At 37.6% G+C, this 17,177-nt stretch overlaps 1 protein-coding gene across 1 annotated transcript; it reads left to right on the top strand.

The window, feature by feature from the left end:
• Positions 1 to 3,714: 3,714 nt before the first annotated feature.
• Positions 3,715 to 16,713, top strand: LOC131930660 (glutamate receptor U1; the record flags this gene model as incomplete). Its single annotated transcript, XM_059287245.1, is given in 8 exon segments — positions 3,715 to 3,906; positions 4,318 to 4,428; positions 12,564 to 12,798; positions 13,449 to 13,645; positions 13,867 to 13,987; positions 14,369 to 14,492; positions 14,963 to 15,266; positions 16,090 to 16,713. Coding segments are annotated over 8 exon segments (1,635 nt in total), but the record flags the coding sequence as incomplete, so codon positions are not given.
• Between the last annotated feature and the right edge of the window lie 464 nt (positions 16,714 to 17,177).

Below are 17,177 nucleotides of genomic sequence, written 5' to 3'. Positions count from 1 at the left end.
TGGTATTGGAATCAATGAGACGCTGTTTGCGAATGAATCCCTGTCAAGTCACATGTGGGGGTCTCTTACACACCTTGGGCGGGGGGAGATTGAGATGTGCCGATGTGTTTTGACGAGTAAGTGTGTGTGTGAGGGGGGGGGGGGGCGGGGGGGGGGGGGGGGTGGTGAGAATATGACATTAGTAATAATCAGTGTTTCTTTCAAACTTTTTTCTCCGGGGGGGGGGGGGGCACTTGAAAATTTTCGGGTGTGGGGGGGGGGGGGGGGGCGGACACTGTTAAAAATATATTTTCTATATAAATTCCATTTTGTGTTTGGAAGGGCGGTAGACTTTCTTCGAGGTGGGGGGGGGGGGGGGTTGAGCCCCCAACGAAGAAATGCCTGGAAGAAACTCTGGTAACAACCTAGTATATAATTTAAATTTTTTTCTTAGAACAATGATGATGAATAACAAGTGGTAATTAGCGTACACTTTCAAGCATTAGGGGGTTTTGTTACGTCATTTTTTAGGCGTAGGGCGTAGCTTTCATAAGGAGGTGTAGTGTGGGTAATGAAACAGGGTTAAGATCAACTGACGTCATTTACAAATGATCCTAGGGTTATGTTTTATAAAGCCAACCACATTTTTAATATTAATATGTATCTGACTTAATCTATAAAATATGGTTTCTTTCAGGAATTTTTCTCCTGGGGAAAAATGGGTGGCGGGGGGCATTTCACTTAAACCATTTGTGGAAGGGGGAGGGGCGGATGCTAGTTAAAAAATATATTATCTTTCAAAATTATATATTTTTTTCATTTTGTTAGGTGGGTGGTAGACGTGTTCCAATTATGCCCCCCCCCCCCCCATCATTATTAACATTCACGAAACAATGTCTTGGGCAAGGAGCCAGTTGTCAGTAGTGTTCCACGAATCCTCTTTGAAGAAATAACCAAGTAAATGAAGTGGCCACGAAGATTGTGGATGTGGGTGGGGGGGGTGGTGGGGTGAAGGGTAGGGAGTGGAATAGGGGAAGAGCTTTTGGGATGATGAATTTGCAAAAACCTGGCCACGTTCGTATGTTGGTTTTATCGGCTTACGTCTGCTGTCTCGTCCCCCCCCCCCCCCCCTGCTTCTTGTCAGATTTTAAAGCAGACGTTTCGCCGAAAGTAGCTTTTTATAATGCCGTAGTGCTAAACCTTTGTAATCGATTCCTTCCCCTCTTGATTCGCGCGCTAGAATGACACACCGATCGATACCGTGAACTCGCTGGTGAGAGCGAAACCGAACCAACTGTAATTTTGAACTCGAGGCTGGGTATCATGGGGCGCTGCTAGGGATGGTGGGGGTTCGGTTAAGGATGGCGATGGCCTTGTGGTTTGTTTTTTTTTAAACAGAGTAACAAAGGGGGGGGGGGGGGATTTTTTGTGAAAGGGGGAATAATGCGTGTTCGACATGAGGAATCAGTGGTGACACATTCAAGGGAGTGAAAAAGGAGTCGATAAATAAGGGGAGGTAATTGAATTAATCAGAAGACGGGAGAAAAGGGAGATAACATTGGAATGACAGACTGTTAAGATTTTAAGTACAAACTTGACCGTAATCTCAGATGGCAGGGATTGTAGGAGATGAAATAAATCTCTGTTGTATCATAGACATAGTTAAGTTACAATTTTTACTCAATAGAAACTTTGTTTTCTACCGTGGTACAATTTTGACATTCGAAATTATTTTTTTTTTGCTTTCCCACTATTAAAGTGTACACGTTAAACACTGTTATGTAAAACGATGTTATGTATAAAAGGATCTCTACGTTTCTTATTTTCGTGTTAAAAAAAAACCTTTGCTTTGTATAATGATGTAATTTTATCATGTCGTTCCCTTCCCCCCCCCACCCCACTATTTAAAATTAAATGTAAAACAATATTGATTATATATATATATATATATATATATATATATATATATATATATATATATATATATATATATATATATATATATATATATATATATATATATATATATATGGGACTTTTGTAAAATTTAGATTTTGGCAGTTAATGCACTAAGGTCTAACCATTTCATTCTTGAAGTAAAAAAAAAATATAAAGCTTCCCTTTTGACCTTACGATCAATAGGGGAAACGATGTACATATGAAGGGATGGTGTGGTCAGCACTATGCCCAGCATATTGATATTTTCGGTGGGGGGGGTGTCTACATTTTCCTGCTGTCCTGTGTCTGAACTGAGATCCGAACTCGAGACCTTCGGGCTAGCAGCCGAATGCTCTACCATTATTAAAGTACCTGGATAGAATTATTATAAAATAATTATTGTGATAACGTTTGTTAAATAACCACAAGCCATCAACCCAAACGCTCTAGAAATCCCCAAAAATATTTACCAACATATTTGCTTAAAAATAATAAAAAGATGGGACATTTACTTTTCTTTAAAAATATAGTTCTATCTATTTTTAGACGTAGATTTTTAAAGATGCTAATAATATATGCTTTTATTTGTCTACATACCGATACAAAACTTTTTTTACACGTTCTTAAGTTAAGTAGCCTTCTCGATCTAGATCTAAATGTTCTTTTATTTGACTTTAGGAAAAAAATTCTGCCATGTCAGTTTTTAAGTCTTAGTATAGATTTTAGCATACCGGCTAAACGTTATGGTTATAGTTAATAACCTGTTATTGGGGTTATCAACGCGGAGAGGGAAGGAGGAAGACGGAGATAATAATGCGGTTAGCTCAAGGTCTTGACCTCGCTCACGGCCTACATTCTCCGCGTGTAACATAAATAATGTTCGCGATGAGATAAGCTTACAAATAAATTCAGCTCATTTGCTGCGTATCTATTTTGATCGGTTATTTTATTTTTTATTTTTTTGGGGAGCGTTTAAGTTTAAGCCTTTGTGTGGGTTTTCTAATATGTATCATTGTTTTTATTTATTATTTAAAATCCTATATTTATGTGAAAAAAATGTAACTTGAAGGAGAGGGAATGGAAAGTGTGTGTGTGTGGGGGGGGGGGGGGGGGGGTGAGTTAGAAAAACGTGACGTAACATTTAGGCCTATACTTTGAATTTTTTTTTTGTGCCGTGCTTATTCTTTAGCCGACAGCATTTTCAAATTTCTTGCAAGCCTATCTAGGCTAAGTAATTTTTTCCCCTTAACTTTCAAACGATCCCTAATCCTGTCTAAACCTCTAACGCGACACTGTGGTGACATGGAAAACCGCGCCATTTTAAGATATCATGCAGACGATACACAGAAAGATGTGAGCTGTCGTGACCTAGTTTCTTTAAACTTATCAATGCCACTTTGAACTTTGAACTGAAAAAAAAAATCATATCGGGACAGGATCTAAATGTCTTTGAATAATTTAAATTAATAGTGTATTATTATCAACAACATTGATACATCTGTCTAAAAAAACAAATGAGAATAAATGTCTTGACAAAATATTATCTGTAGGAAACACAAAAGAAAATACTTGTTTAAAAAAAAAACCGACATCTAAACAATTTTCTTTTGCAAGTTTAAATTAAATCTATTCTCAGCTAAACTTCACTTGTATTGAGAATACTGTCGTGTTCAGTCAATTACTTCCCCTTTCCATCTTTCCATCTCATCTAAAAAAAAAAAAAAGGAAAACAGAACATAATCCATTGTAACAACAGAACAGGCATTAAGTTACTTCCCTTTAATTTCCCCCCTACAGGAGGCGCCCTTTGTGATGACAGAAACGGACAGCGAGGGGAAGACAACCTACACGGGGCTGGCGATGGACGTGCTGAAGAAGGTGGCGGAGAAGGCGGCGTTCGGCTACAACATCAAACTGGTCAACCACGATTCGTACGGCTACCAGGACTACACGGGCAAATGGAAAGGGCTCATTTCGGAGCTGGGACTGGTGGGTGGGGCGTGACGTGGGCGTGCGGTGCTAGACATGATCTCCGGGAGCAGTGTTTCCTTCAGACTTTTTTCCCGGGTGGGGGGTGGGGGGCACTTGAAACTTTTTGGGGAGGGGGGGAGGAGGGAGGGCAAGAGTAAAAACATATATTTTCTATATAAATTATATTTCATGGGGGGGTAGACGTCCTTCCGGGGGGGGGGGTGCCCTCTGAACAGATGCCTGAATGAAATACTTTCTGGGAGAGGGGGGGGGGTGGCAGTAATTGTCATCTTGCCAGTTGCCTCTCCCCTGACACAAAAAAAAAAAACTTCTGTTAAAACTAAGTATACCGCTGTTTAAAATATTCAATGATCTTTTTCAGAATCCAGACCAATTCATACTAGTGAAATATGCGATGATCTCTTTCAGAATGCAGATATAGCTGTAGGACCAATTCCAAAATCTGTGAAAGCTGAAGGCAATGAAATTGTTGACTTTACGCGACCATATATGTCCAGTGGTATCAGCTTGCTCATTAAGGTAAATATGACACAGAGTCTAGTCAAAGTTACAATTTCAAACCTGGTATCCACAGGTAGGCTTATATGCAGTAGAGTTTACCTGTTTGTGTGACCTCTGCATATGGAGGAATGCCTAGCCATCTTTACTTTCCCTAACATAAGCCTGGTGCCTGAACTCAAAACTTTCAGGTTAGCAGTTGTATGCTTAACCCTCAGACCACACTGTTCCTTATAGAACTGTGACCTACTTAGGTCGAGTCATTTTTATTTTGACATTGTATAATTCCTTATATGGAATGATGGTGTAACACCTGGGGTTTTTCCACTGACTTATTAAGGTGTTTGAGACATAGAAATTTTCCATTAAAATCTGATCGAATGATTCTGATCAGATGATTATCCCAACCAATGGCGACATGAGTTGAGGATAACCTCCCCTGTCACAGAAGTCTTTAATTGCACTGCACACTCGCAACACGAGGCAGTTTATCTTGACCTGGCAGTCTACGAGGCAGTTTTATCTTGCTCAGGCAGCCGTCCATATTGTCCGGCTATAGACTCTGACCATTTGAACGTGAGAGTACTTAAGACCTGTGTGTGCCTTGCTTTCTTAAGTGATTTAGTCTTCTAGTTTAATATTACTTGTCGCTAAGTAATTCTAGAAACTACAGCAGTGTTGTGTGGTCTGTGGCTGTTTTTTAGACAGTGTAGAAATCTGTGATAGTGTTTTTTCCTGCATTTTGTAAGTTGGGTTTTTGATACTTTATACATTAAATATTTTATATAGTTCATCTTTGTGTTCTGCCACAACTGAGTTCGCTGATTAAAAGGTCGTATGTAGATTGGATGAGTGTTAATTACAATAGTATCACTAGCTTCCCTAGACATTAATTTCGAGCCCTAGTGGGACGTTGTGTTAAGTGTTCATCCACTTAGGCCGTAAGGTATTTGCATATGACCCCGAAAAAAGAATCCGGGGACGTTCTCCTTCTATTTGGCTGATAGATAGGTTAACGTTACAAAGTGGGAGCTCGCCGAGATTTAATCTGTCGTTCCAGTTGTTGGTTCTATCAGTTGAATACTAAGGTTAGTTGGATTTAGTTGTTTTTATATCCAGTAGCGCAGTGTTCTTACAACGCGCGCAAGCATAGAGTTATCTAGGTCAATAGCCAGACGTGTTGTCCTACATTTAGAGGTCAAGTACACGGCCCAACGCTGTGTATTAATTTAAAGAATCTAGGCTTGTTGTGATTTTCAAGTTAGTGTTATGGAGTCTTTTTTGGCTAATCCTACTGTTGAAGATGTAGAAAAGTTGAGTAGAAAAGTTTTGGTTAGTGTTGTTAAGGAATTGAAATTGGATTATTCTGTTACGCAGAAGTCAGAGGTGTTGAGAGATAAAATTGTTGTTCATTTCATTAATGAAGGAGTATTTGATGAAAGTTTGTTGGCTGGTGTGTTGCTCCGCGAGGAGAAAACTCTAGAGAAGGTAGAATTAGAAGCTAGAATTGCTTTAGAGAAGGAGAAAGTTGCTCTAGAGAAGGAGAAAGTTGCTTTAGAGAAACAGGAGATAGAGGCTAAAATTGCTTTAGATAAGAGGAGGTTGGAATTAGAGTTTGGTCAAGTTAGTGATGTCACTTCTCTGGTAGATCCAAAAAAGTTGTCGGTAGGGCAAGTGATTGCCAAATTTGGGAAATTAGTTCCTAAATTTGATGAAACAGATTTGGTCGTTTTCTTTAACTCGTTTGAGAGTTTAGCGAAGACTTGTGAATGGCCCGAAACCTCCATTACTGCTTTATTGAGTTCTGTCCTTACTGGGAAAGCTGCAAAAACATACCAGGCACTCTCTCACGACGTTCAAAATAACTATAGTTTGGTCAAGACTGCCATTTTAAAGGCCTACGCACTGACGCCCGAGGCCTATCGGACAAAATTCCGAACACTCCGCAAGTTACCCACACAATCATATGTGGAATTTCTCTTTGAAAAGGAGAAAATATTCTCAAGGTGGCTACACTCTGAGGAAGTTTCTGAGTTTGAGAAACTCAGGTCACTTATCCTAAGGGAAGAATTCCTATCGTCCCTGCCTGAAGAGATACGACTACACATTCTGGATAACAAGATAACTGACATCCAGAAGGCTGCTGAGTCGGCTGACACATATATGTTGGTGCATAAGAAACCACCAGTGTCAGGAAACCGCCTCAACCCCGTGCTTCCCCTTTTTGGCAGCAATCATCCTGTTGGCCAACATTTGAAGGCATCACAGTCCAGAGAGAAACCAAGATCAACTCTCAATCGTCGAGCGGTATGCCAGTTCTGCAAAAGGCCTGGTCACCATGTCAAGGACTGTTACAAACGTCTTCAGAATAACAGGGAGGTGGTGCGTACTTCCGCGCACTATGCTCTATCCCCTCAAGCAGCCAGTTCAACTATGAACTCTAGAATTCAAAAGGACTCTAACCCTAAGTGTCCGCAAGAAGGTAGTCAAGTCTCCACACATTATGTGCAGTCACATTTTGACTGTTCTCGCCACCATCCAGTTTCTTCCGAGTCTACCGATCTCGAGAGATCGAGAAAAGTTGACTTTTCATCTTTTATTGCCGAAGCCATCATTAGCAAACCAGGTGATCCGTTGTCTCAGAAGAATATCACCGTTCTAAGAGACACAGGAGCGTCACAATCACTCCTTTTGAAAAGTTCAATGGACATTTCACCAGAGACGAACACTGGAAGGATTTCCGTTATCCAGGGAGTAGGGACGAAATCTACTGTCGTCCCTCTACACAAGTTTGCCCTGAAACATCATCTCGTCGAAGGTGAGGTCATTTTAGGTGTGATAGATAGTATTCCTGTCCCAGGAGTACACCTACTTCTAGGGAATGACCTTGCGGGAAGCAAAGTATACCCCTGTACGGTTTCAGACCCTTTGTCAACAGTTCCAGATAATGATTATGAACTGTATCCTGCATGTGCGGTGACAAGAAGCCAGACCAAACCATTGGCTGACACCACGTCTGAACCACACCCGCCATCATCGTCAAGAAATTCGACTCCCAAACTGGAGTCTATGCTTCCAGAAAACACAAGCCTGGGCTTACCCCTGAGAATATCTCAGGAAGACATCATTAAAGCTCAACAAGTCGACGCGGAACTCAAAGCAACGGTCGAAAAATCTCTATCATCTGACGATGGAGAATATTTCTCCGAGAACGGCCTCTTCTTTCGTCGCGCTATACCAGTGAATGCCTCACCAGCCGAACCATGGTTGGGTAAAAACCAGCTGTGGATCCCTCCACCTTATCGGCATGAAATACTTAAGCTGGCACATGACCATCCAATGTCAGCACACCCAGGTGTCACTAAAACGACGGCGAAGATCAAAGAACTGTTCTTTTGGCCCAAAATGAGAAAAGATGTGTCGCGTTACTGTAGAAGTTGCACGAACTGTCAGTTGGCCGGAAAGCCAAACCAGACAATTCCTAAGGCCCCTTTGAGTCCGATTCCTGTATTAGAAGAACCTTTTTCTAAAATCGTCATGGACTGTGTAGGTCCCTTGCCTAAAACCAAGGCGGGCAACGAGTACCTACTTACCTTTATGTGTTCAAGTACCCGTTTTCCCGAGGCGATTCCCTTACGGAACATTAAGGCAAAGACTGTAGTCAGAGCCATGACCCGGTTCTTCACTACCTTTGGATTACCTAGAATCGTGCAAACAGATCAAGGCAGCAACTTCACCAGTCACCATTTTCAGGAAGCACTAGCCAAGCTAGGCGTTACCCACATCACCAGCTCAGCCTACCACCCCCAGTCTCAAGGCGTACTTGAGAGGTTCCACCAAACCCTCAAAACCATGTTAAGGACATTCGCTAACAGTAACACCCAATGGGATGAGTCTGTTCCTTGGATTATTTTCGCCGCGAGGGACTGTGTCCAGGACTCTTTAGGCTACTCGCCTTTTCAACTTGTGTTTGGACATTCTGTCCGTGGCCCCCTGAAGCTGATACACGAACGTTGGACAGGTACCAGTGATCATCCAGTGGAAAACTTCGACGATTTTCACGTTCGACTGAAAGCCGTGTGCGAAATGGCTCACAAGAACTTAAGAAGGGCCCAAGTTAGAATGAAAGGACTGTATGATAAGAGTTCTTGTAAACGAACATTCAATCCAGGCGACAAAGTTCTTGTGTTAGTGCCTAATCTGAACAATGCGTTATCCCTGAGATATTGTGGACCCTTTACAGTGCATTCAAAATTAAGTGATTTGAACTATGTTGTCAATACGCCCGACAGAAGAAAGAAACAGACAGTGTATCATGTTAACTCACTGAAAAAATATTATGATAATTGTAACAATGTTCATTCCACAGCTAAAATTACTTTACCTGTATGTTCAAATGTTTCTGATGATGTGATACATGATAAATTGAAACCCCCAAAATTGGTAAATTCTTCCTTTTTAGATAATTTGAATGTCCACCTTATGCATTTGTCCACAGAGGAAAGCCATAGATTGTCTCAGTTATTCGAGACATTTCCCTCTATTTTTGGGGATGTCCCCAAAGAAGCGAAGGTTCCACCTCATGATGTAGACGTTGGTGACGCAAAACCCATTAAACAACACCCCTATAGAGTTAACCCGGAAAAAGCTGCTTTGATAAAAGATGAAATTGATTATATGCTCAAGAATGATATCATTGAGCCCAGTTTCAGCAACTGGAGTTCCCCATGTCTCATAGTACCGAAAGACGGTGGATCTTTCAGGTTTATGACCGACTTTAGGAAGGTGAATGCGCTCACCAAAGCTGATTCCTATCCCTTGCCTCGGATAGAGGACGTTATTGATAAAGTTGGTCAAGCTAAGATAATTTCCAAAATTGATTTACTTTCAGGATACTGGCAAATCCCCTTATCTGACCGTGCAAAAGAAATATCTGCTTTTGTAACCCCTAATGGTTTTTATAGATACAAACGCATGCCCTTTGGTATGCGAAATGCTGGTCAAACTTTCCAGAGAGTCATTAACTCTGTCATTGCTGACATAGACCAATGTGAGGCCTACATAGATGATATAGTTGTATTTTCTAATACTTTTGAAGAACATATTGTTCAATTGACTAACCTTTTTAGAAAATTGTCTGAAGTGAATTTTACTGTAAACTTACATAAAAGTGATTTCTGTAAAGCTTCAATTACCTATTTGGGTTACCAAGTGGGAACGAACCAAGTTCGGCCCATTGAAGCTAAAGTAGATGCTATTGTAAGGTTACCACCTCCCAAAAATTGTAAAGAGATCAAAAAGTTCCTTGGAATGGCTGGTTACTATAGGCGGTTCTGTCAAAACTTTTCAGCTATTGCTGAACCTCTTACTGCATTATTGAAAAAGGGTATTGAATTTGAATGGTCCAATAAATGTCAAGAAGCTTTTTTAACCATTAAGTCATTTTTATCAAATGCTCCTGTTATGGCTGCACCAAATTTTAGCAAGCCCTTTAAACTTGCCATTGATGCTAGCAACTTAGCCATTGGCTCAGTCCTATTTCAAGAAGACAACATGGGAATTGACCATCCCATTGCCTTTTTTTCCAGGAAGTTAAATGAGAACCAAAAGAATTATTCTACTATTGAAAAAGAAGCTTTAGCTTTGGTTTTATCATTACAACATTTTGAAGTCTATGTCTCTTCTTCAACCAATCCAGTCAGAGTGTTTTCTGACCATGATCCCCTGAAATTTACCTCTAAGTTAGGACAGACAAATCAAAGAATATTGAGATGGTGCTTATATTTCCAAAATTTTAATCTGGAAATTTCACACATTAAGGGTAGTGATAATGTTGTGGCTGATTGTTTGTCAAGGATGTAAAATCTTGTTGTACACATTGATCATGTGACATGCTTTGTGGTTCATTAGGACCATAAACAGGTTTTGTTTGAGTGTCACTCATATGAAAATGAGTGGTGTGAGTTTTGAATTTTTTTCAAAATTCCATTCCTGTTGAAAATTTTGTTTATTTTCAGGTGAACCTAAATTAAAGGTGGTTTTTGATTATATGTAATCTTTTATAATAATATGTCTTACATGACTCAGTTGATATTGTAGCTAGTCATTGAAATAAAGGTCTTACCCTGGCGGGTTTACCACTTTTAATATCCTCATGGAACTATTGTAATACCTTTTTTTTGAGGGATTTTGATGTATAATTACTTTTTGAAGGGTTACTCCCCTTTCACCAATTGTAAAAGTTGGAGTTACTTCCCTTTTATGTTCAGGGATATTTTCATATGGTATTATGATTTTGATTGCCTACATTTGTAAAACATTTTTGTTATTTCATTGCCAGATTGGTTCCTTATGTATGTTTTTGTGGAACCTATCTGTCACTTCCAAAAAGGGAGGGGATGTGACCTACTTAGGTCGAGTCATTTTTATTTTGACATTGTATAATTCCTTATATGGAATGATGGTGTAACACCTGGGGTTTTTCCACTGACTTATTAAGGTGTTTGAGACATAGAAATTTTCCATTAAAATCTGATCGAATGATTCTGATCAGATGATTATCCCAACCAATGGCGACATGAGTTGAGGATAACCTCCCCTGTCACAGAAGTCTTTAATTGCACTGCACACTCGCAACACGAGGCAGTTTATCTTGACCTGGCAGTCTACGAGGCAGTTTTATCTTGCTCAGGCAGCCGTCCATATTGTCCGGCTATAGACTCTGACCATTTGAACGTGAGAGTACTTAAGACCTGTGTGTGCCTTGCTTTCTTAAGTGATTTAGTCTTCTAGTTTAATATTACTTGTCGCTAAGTAATTCTAGAAACTACAGCAGTGTTGTGTGGTCTGTGGCTGTTTTTTAGACAGTGTAGAAATCTGTGATAGTGTTTTTTCCTGCATTTTGTAAGTTGGGTTTTTGATACTTTATACATTAAATATTTTATATAGTTCATCTTTGTGTTCTGCCACAACTGAGTTCGCTGATTAAAAGGTCGTATGTAGATTGGATGAGTGTTAATTACAATAGTATCACTAGCTTCCCTAGACATTAATTTCGAGCCCTAGTGGGACGTTGTGTTAAGTGTTCATCCACTTAGGCCGTAAGGTATTTGCATATGACCCCGAAAAAAGAATCCGGGGACGTTCTCCTTCTATTTGGCTGATAGATAGGTTAACGTTACAGAACACATAACCCATGTCAAAGCTGAACTAACAGCCAGCACTAGAACAGGTTATTTTTAGTCTAAAATGGATCTAATCACCCTCTTCTTTCCATCAGTGCCCAGGAAACACAAGTTGATCTTCAGAAACTTGTTTCCATTTTTCTTTCTTCTGTAATTCTCTGTGCAGTTCCCCAAGACAATATTTTTCATGCCAGCTGTTGGCTGTTCATCTGCAACTTTATTTAGACCATCTGTTTTTTAATTTCCCTCGTGGAGCTTTAATGTAGCCTATCTTGAACCTATCAAAACCTGGCAGAGAACATATATAACAGCTACATTAGAGGAAGAAAGTAACATACTGACCACATTATAGGAAAAACTATCTAATATTACCTTCATAGTTAAAAAAACATTTAAATGTATTTTTACATTGCTTTACTATCCATAAACAGTCTTGTGAAAATACAGTTAGATATCTTAAATTAGTGCTATAACTGCAGGATGTATTGAGTCACTGAACTAACACTACATTACATCCTACTATATCTGTGTGTGATTGTATTAAAACACAGAACTATCACTACATTACATCCTACTATATCTGTGTGTGGTTGTATTAATACACAGAATTAACAAAACATTACATCTTACTGTATCTGTGTGTGGTTGTATTAAAAACATAGAACTAACACTACATTACATCCTACTATATCTGTGTGTGATTGTATTAAAACACAGAACTAACACTACATTACATCCTACTATATCTGTGTGTGGTTGTATTAATACACAGAATTAACAAAACATTACATCTTACTCTATCTGTGTGTGGTTGTATTAAAGCACAGAACTAACACTACATTACATCCTACTATATATGTGTGTGGTTTTATTAAAACACAGAACCAACACTACATTACATCCTACTATATCTGTGTGTAGTTGTATTAAAACACAGAACTAACACTAGATTACATCCTACTATTCCTACAGTACCCACCTGAAACCACGCGAGGAATCGGTCTAATGCTGGAACCCTTCAGCACAGAAGTCTGGATCATGATCTGCCTGGCCTTCATTGTCATCAGCCTCGCCTTATTTTTGATTGGCCGCTTCAGCCCTTTTGAATGGTCCCGGGTCTCCAGAGAAAAAGATGTGCGTATGGCGCGGTCAAGCTTTGGGCTGAAAAACAGTTTTCTGTTTGCTGCTAGCACTCTTGGCTGGCAAGGTGAGTGGACCAGTCATAAAGTTTTTTATATTGATAAACAATTTCTGGTAATGTTATTAAATATCTATTTAATAGTTTTGCTTCTTAGTGAAATATTTCTGTTTATTAATTTGATAACATAGAGAAATTATGGAAATATTTTTAGCTGTTAGCAAATTTGAGTCACATCAGGCTATTTGCATAGTACTTCATGTAAAAACTAGTTTTATACTATTTCAGCATATTCAATTCAGTTCATCTTTCAACCCTTATTGGGGTCGTTGGGCCCAAGATAACCCACCCATAATATAAACCTTAACTTTGGCACAATTTTTCAGTTTTTCAGTAAATCAATAGCATAAATAATTCTGTAAGTCTGTAGGCTTTCTAGTTAAGCTATAAATCATCATTCAAGTGTAGAAACATCTGACTTGGCTTTTTAAAGAGTTAACCTTTGTTACATAAGCATGACTTAAATAATATTTAACAAGTTATTTAAAAAAAAAACATCCTAACCTCTGATCAGACAAAAAAACTAAATTAATCTTCAATAAGAAACTAGATCATCTTAACAAATATGAACTTACAAATATGAATTTTATCACTTTGAAAAAATATTTAACAGCTAATCACTTTAAAAACTGAATAAACTTTATATTTCTGTATGACAGGGTATCGTGAAGCTCCGCGTTCCATCTCAGGGCGCATACTCATGTGCATGTGGTTCATGTTCACCGTGTTTGTCATCGTGGCCTACACGGCGTGTCTGTGTGCTATTCTCACAACACGGGCAGAGTCGTCACCCCAACAGCTGCCTTTCTCAAACTACGAAGACATTGTGGAGAGCAAGCAAGTCAAGCTCGGAGCTGTGAGTACATATTTCTTTTTGTTTCAATTATTTCAATTTTCAACAATAATTTTGAACTATTTCATATTATTAAAATAATAAAACAGGTGTGCTTTATTTGTTTATTTAAAAAAAAAGGAAATTTAGCAGTTTTATTGATGAAAATATTTTTAGAAAAAATATCCCATATAACATATTGATATATAACAAACTAAATTTTATTAATTATGAATTTGTTTTAGTTAAAATACAATCACATCTACCGGATATTTAAAGAAAGCAAGATGGCACACAACAATATTTTTGCCCAACTTTACACGTACATTGATGACTCACAAGAGTGGATTCAACAGACCAGTGAAGGTAAAAATATTTCTAACTTTTTTGTCTGAAGATCTTTTGAAAATTTGAACCTATCTTCATCTCACAAAGCAACCAGTTTAAATTGCTTGAAACTGGTTTTGGAGTTGTTTTTTTTTTGTTGTTTTTTTGGAAATTAATATTTTGGTATAAAGCTTCACAACATAATATATAAATTATAAATGACTGAACATGTGTAAGCTTTAATTTAAATTTATAATAAACCTAAACAATAACTACTGTTTTTAGGCAAAATATTATTAAAACATTTATTACTAGTTTATATGTTTTTATTTAATGTTTTTCACAAACTTACTTAACTTCTTGCTTCTGTTTATAAAGTTTATTTAGCCATGAAGCTAAAAATTGAGGTTGTACTTTCAGGTATACAAAGGGTTAAGGATTCAGGTGGTAAATATGCAATGCTTATGGAGACAGTGAAAGCTGATTACATAACTGCTACAAACTGTGACTTGATCACATATGGAGAAAAAATATCACCTTTTGGGTAAGCTGATTAAAACAAAAAATTATGCTCATTTTATGGTAAGCTTATTATATAAGGGAAGTTAATGTATGACTAGTTTCCTATATTTTCAGCATATCTAGTAAAATCTATAGGCATTGTGAAGCCAAAAAATACGTGTTCATTAAACTTTTACAAACTCCAATTGTTCAGTTACAGTTTTACAAACTCCAAATGTATGTTGATGTATAATTGGTGTATGACATTAATTTTGTTATTTCTTGAATGAAATATATTATGAAAGAAAAGGTAGATAGCCACCCACTGATAGAAGGGGGTAGGGTATGTTGTGGGAGAGGGGGGGGGGGGAAACTGTCCTCCTTTCATTAGGAAAGTGGGATGCATAATGCAGGCTGACCTATCACAATTTGTTTGTACAAAATATTGATTTTACGATAACATATGTTAACATAAACCTCTATTGTGTTTAATTATTTTTTGTTTGTTTATAGGTATTCTTTTGCTGTAAACAAAAACTCTCCTTTATTGGAAAGAATGAATCTTGCCATTCTTGAACTTCAAGAAGACAGCTCAATAATTGATCTCTTTGACAAGTATTTTGTGAAACGACAAGTTTGCCCCAAGTACGACAAGAGCAAGCTTGTCCCCCAGAAGGGGGGCGGCACCCACAGAAAGGTCTCCAGCATGGATATGAAAGACATGGCTATCCCATTCCTCTTCCTGTTCCTGGGGGTCCTCGGTGCCGGCGGGGCTTTAGGTGCTGAGATATACTACAAGAAGTGGCTGGCGACGAGGGTGAGTACAAAGTTATACAAGTTGGGACTAAATCTTGGTGGATGAAATGATATATATAGAGTACTAGGCTATGAGGGTTAGTACAAAGTTATAAAAGTTGGGACTAAATCTTGGTGGATGAAATGACAGATATAGAGTACTAGGCTATGAGATTTAGCATATATAGAGTACTAGGCTATGAGGGTTAGTACAAAGTTATAAAAGTTGGGACAAAATCTTGGTGGATGAAATGGTATATATAAAATGGAGTACTAGGCTTTATGTAGCTACTTAATGCTTAATGTGTATGTGTGGGATCTGTCAGTTTTTTTTAGAACTTTATAAAACAAATGAATAAATTATTTTACATTTGTAATATATCAAAGTATTTGAAATTATAATATGGGGTATGTTTTTTATAAAATAGCCAAAAACTTAACTGAGAAAGTAGTTCTAGCTATTTAAAAAAAAAAAAAGAAAAAATATTGAGAATCCAGAAGTTGAACAAGTAGCCTACAGTAGAGTTTTAAAAATACTGTTTAGCTTAATAAGTTCAATAAAAAAACTCAAAGTGAAAATTATGTGTCTCACAAAAAGCAATAAATTCCATTTCAAATACATTCCATAAAAGCATACCAGTTATCAATTTTTTACTGGTGACTTCATCTCTTGTTGGTCAGGTTTTTCTTTGTTTATATTTTTCCCCCTGTTATTTAACCTTACAGTCTCATAAGGTACACACCTGCTACAGTTTAATTCTTCTTGTTACGTGTACGGATGATTACAAATTCCTATCAATCGGCAGATAAAAATTATCCTTAACCTTATCTATTTATTCACCAAGGCTGACACAGACGACAAGGCCAAGAAGCCCCTCAACACAGAAAGTGGAACAACCAAAGCCCCAAAGACAAGCCCCCCACCTCCCCCCATCTACAAAGTGAACAACAAACTCCAGGAGGAGGCGGATAAAAAAGGCACAGCTGTCGTGGTCATCACAGAAAACCCTGCAGCCGCATCCGAAGAGGAGGCGGATAGTGGAGGCAACAGCTTTGAAATGGTCCCATTGGATGATAAAGTAGAGGCAGACAGGGAAGGTGATGCTCAGCAGATAGAGGCAGGGGACAGCACTGCTGAGGTCATAAAGGGGGACAAGTCGGCAGATAAAGCAGAAGTGATAAATGAAATTGCTTAAGTTTAACTTTTTCTTTCTCATCTCTGGTAAAGGGTTAAACAGATTGCATAAAAATTATGAGCTTTTTATGAAGGAACAAAAACAAGTTTCATTTTTAAACTTGACTTAAATAATTATTTTTTAAAATTCATTTATAATTGTAATGTACAAACCATCAATTGTCATTCATTCACCATTTACATTTATTTACTTGTAATATAATCATTTTTCATTTATCATCTAGAATAAATCACTTTATTAAATCAAACTTAGGGCAACCTTATTATTCTATGTAGAAAATAATTTTTTTTAATAAATTAATGTTTTTAACAGCCTAAGAAAAAATACTATAAAATAACAAAAGTATTGTTAAGCAACAATAACCCCTTTAAATAAGCATAATTTTATGAAATTATTATTCACGTTACTTGTTCTGGCAGTTGATTTCATTTCTGATATTTCTTTTAAACACTGTGCAATTGATAACATTGTGCAATGGAATATTTTGTACATATAATTTTTTTTTATTGATAGGAAAAGTTGGATGAAGCTTTAACCTGTAACATAATTTCTTTCTTCATTTTTATTCTACTAGCAATTTTATGTTGTTCATTTTTTTAAAGTAAATTCAAATAAAAAGTAAATAGCATTAGTTAGCTGAGAAGAATTTTAAAGAAAATTATTACTTCTTTTGTTTCAGTTAATGATGACAAATTAATTACATTTTTAAGATTTTTTAAAGAAATAGCTTATACTCA

The sequence above is a fragment of the Physella acuta genome, unplaced genomic scaffold (genome assembly GCF_028476545.2).
Source record: "Physella acuta isolate Inbredline_101_S28 unplaced genomic scaffold, ASM2847654v3 ptg001814l, whole genome shotgun sequence".
Classification (NCBI taxonomy): domain Eukaryota; kingdom Metazoa; phylum Mollusca; class Gastropoda; family Physidae; genus Physella; species Physella acuta.
This window is presented reverse-complemented; position numbering and strand designations above follow the sequence as displayed.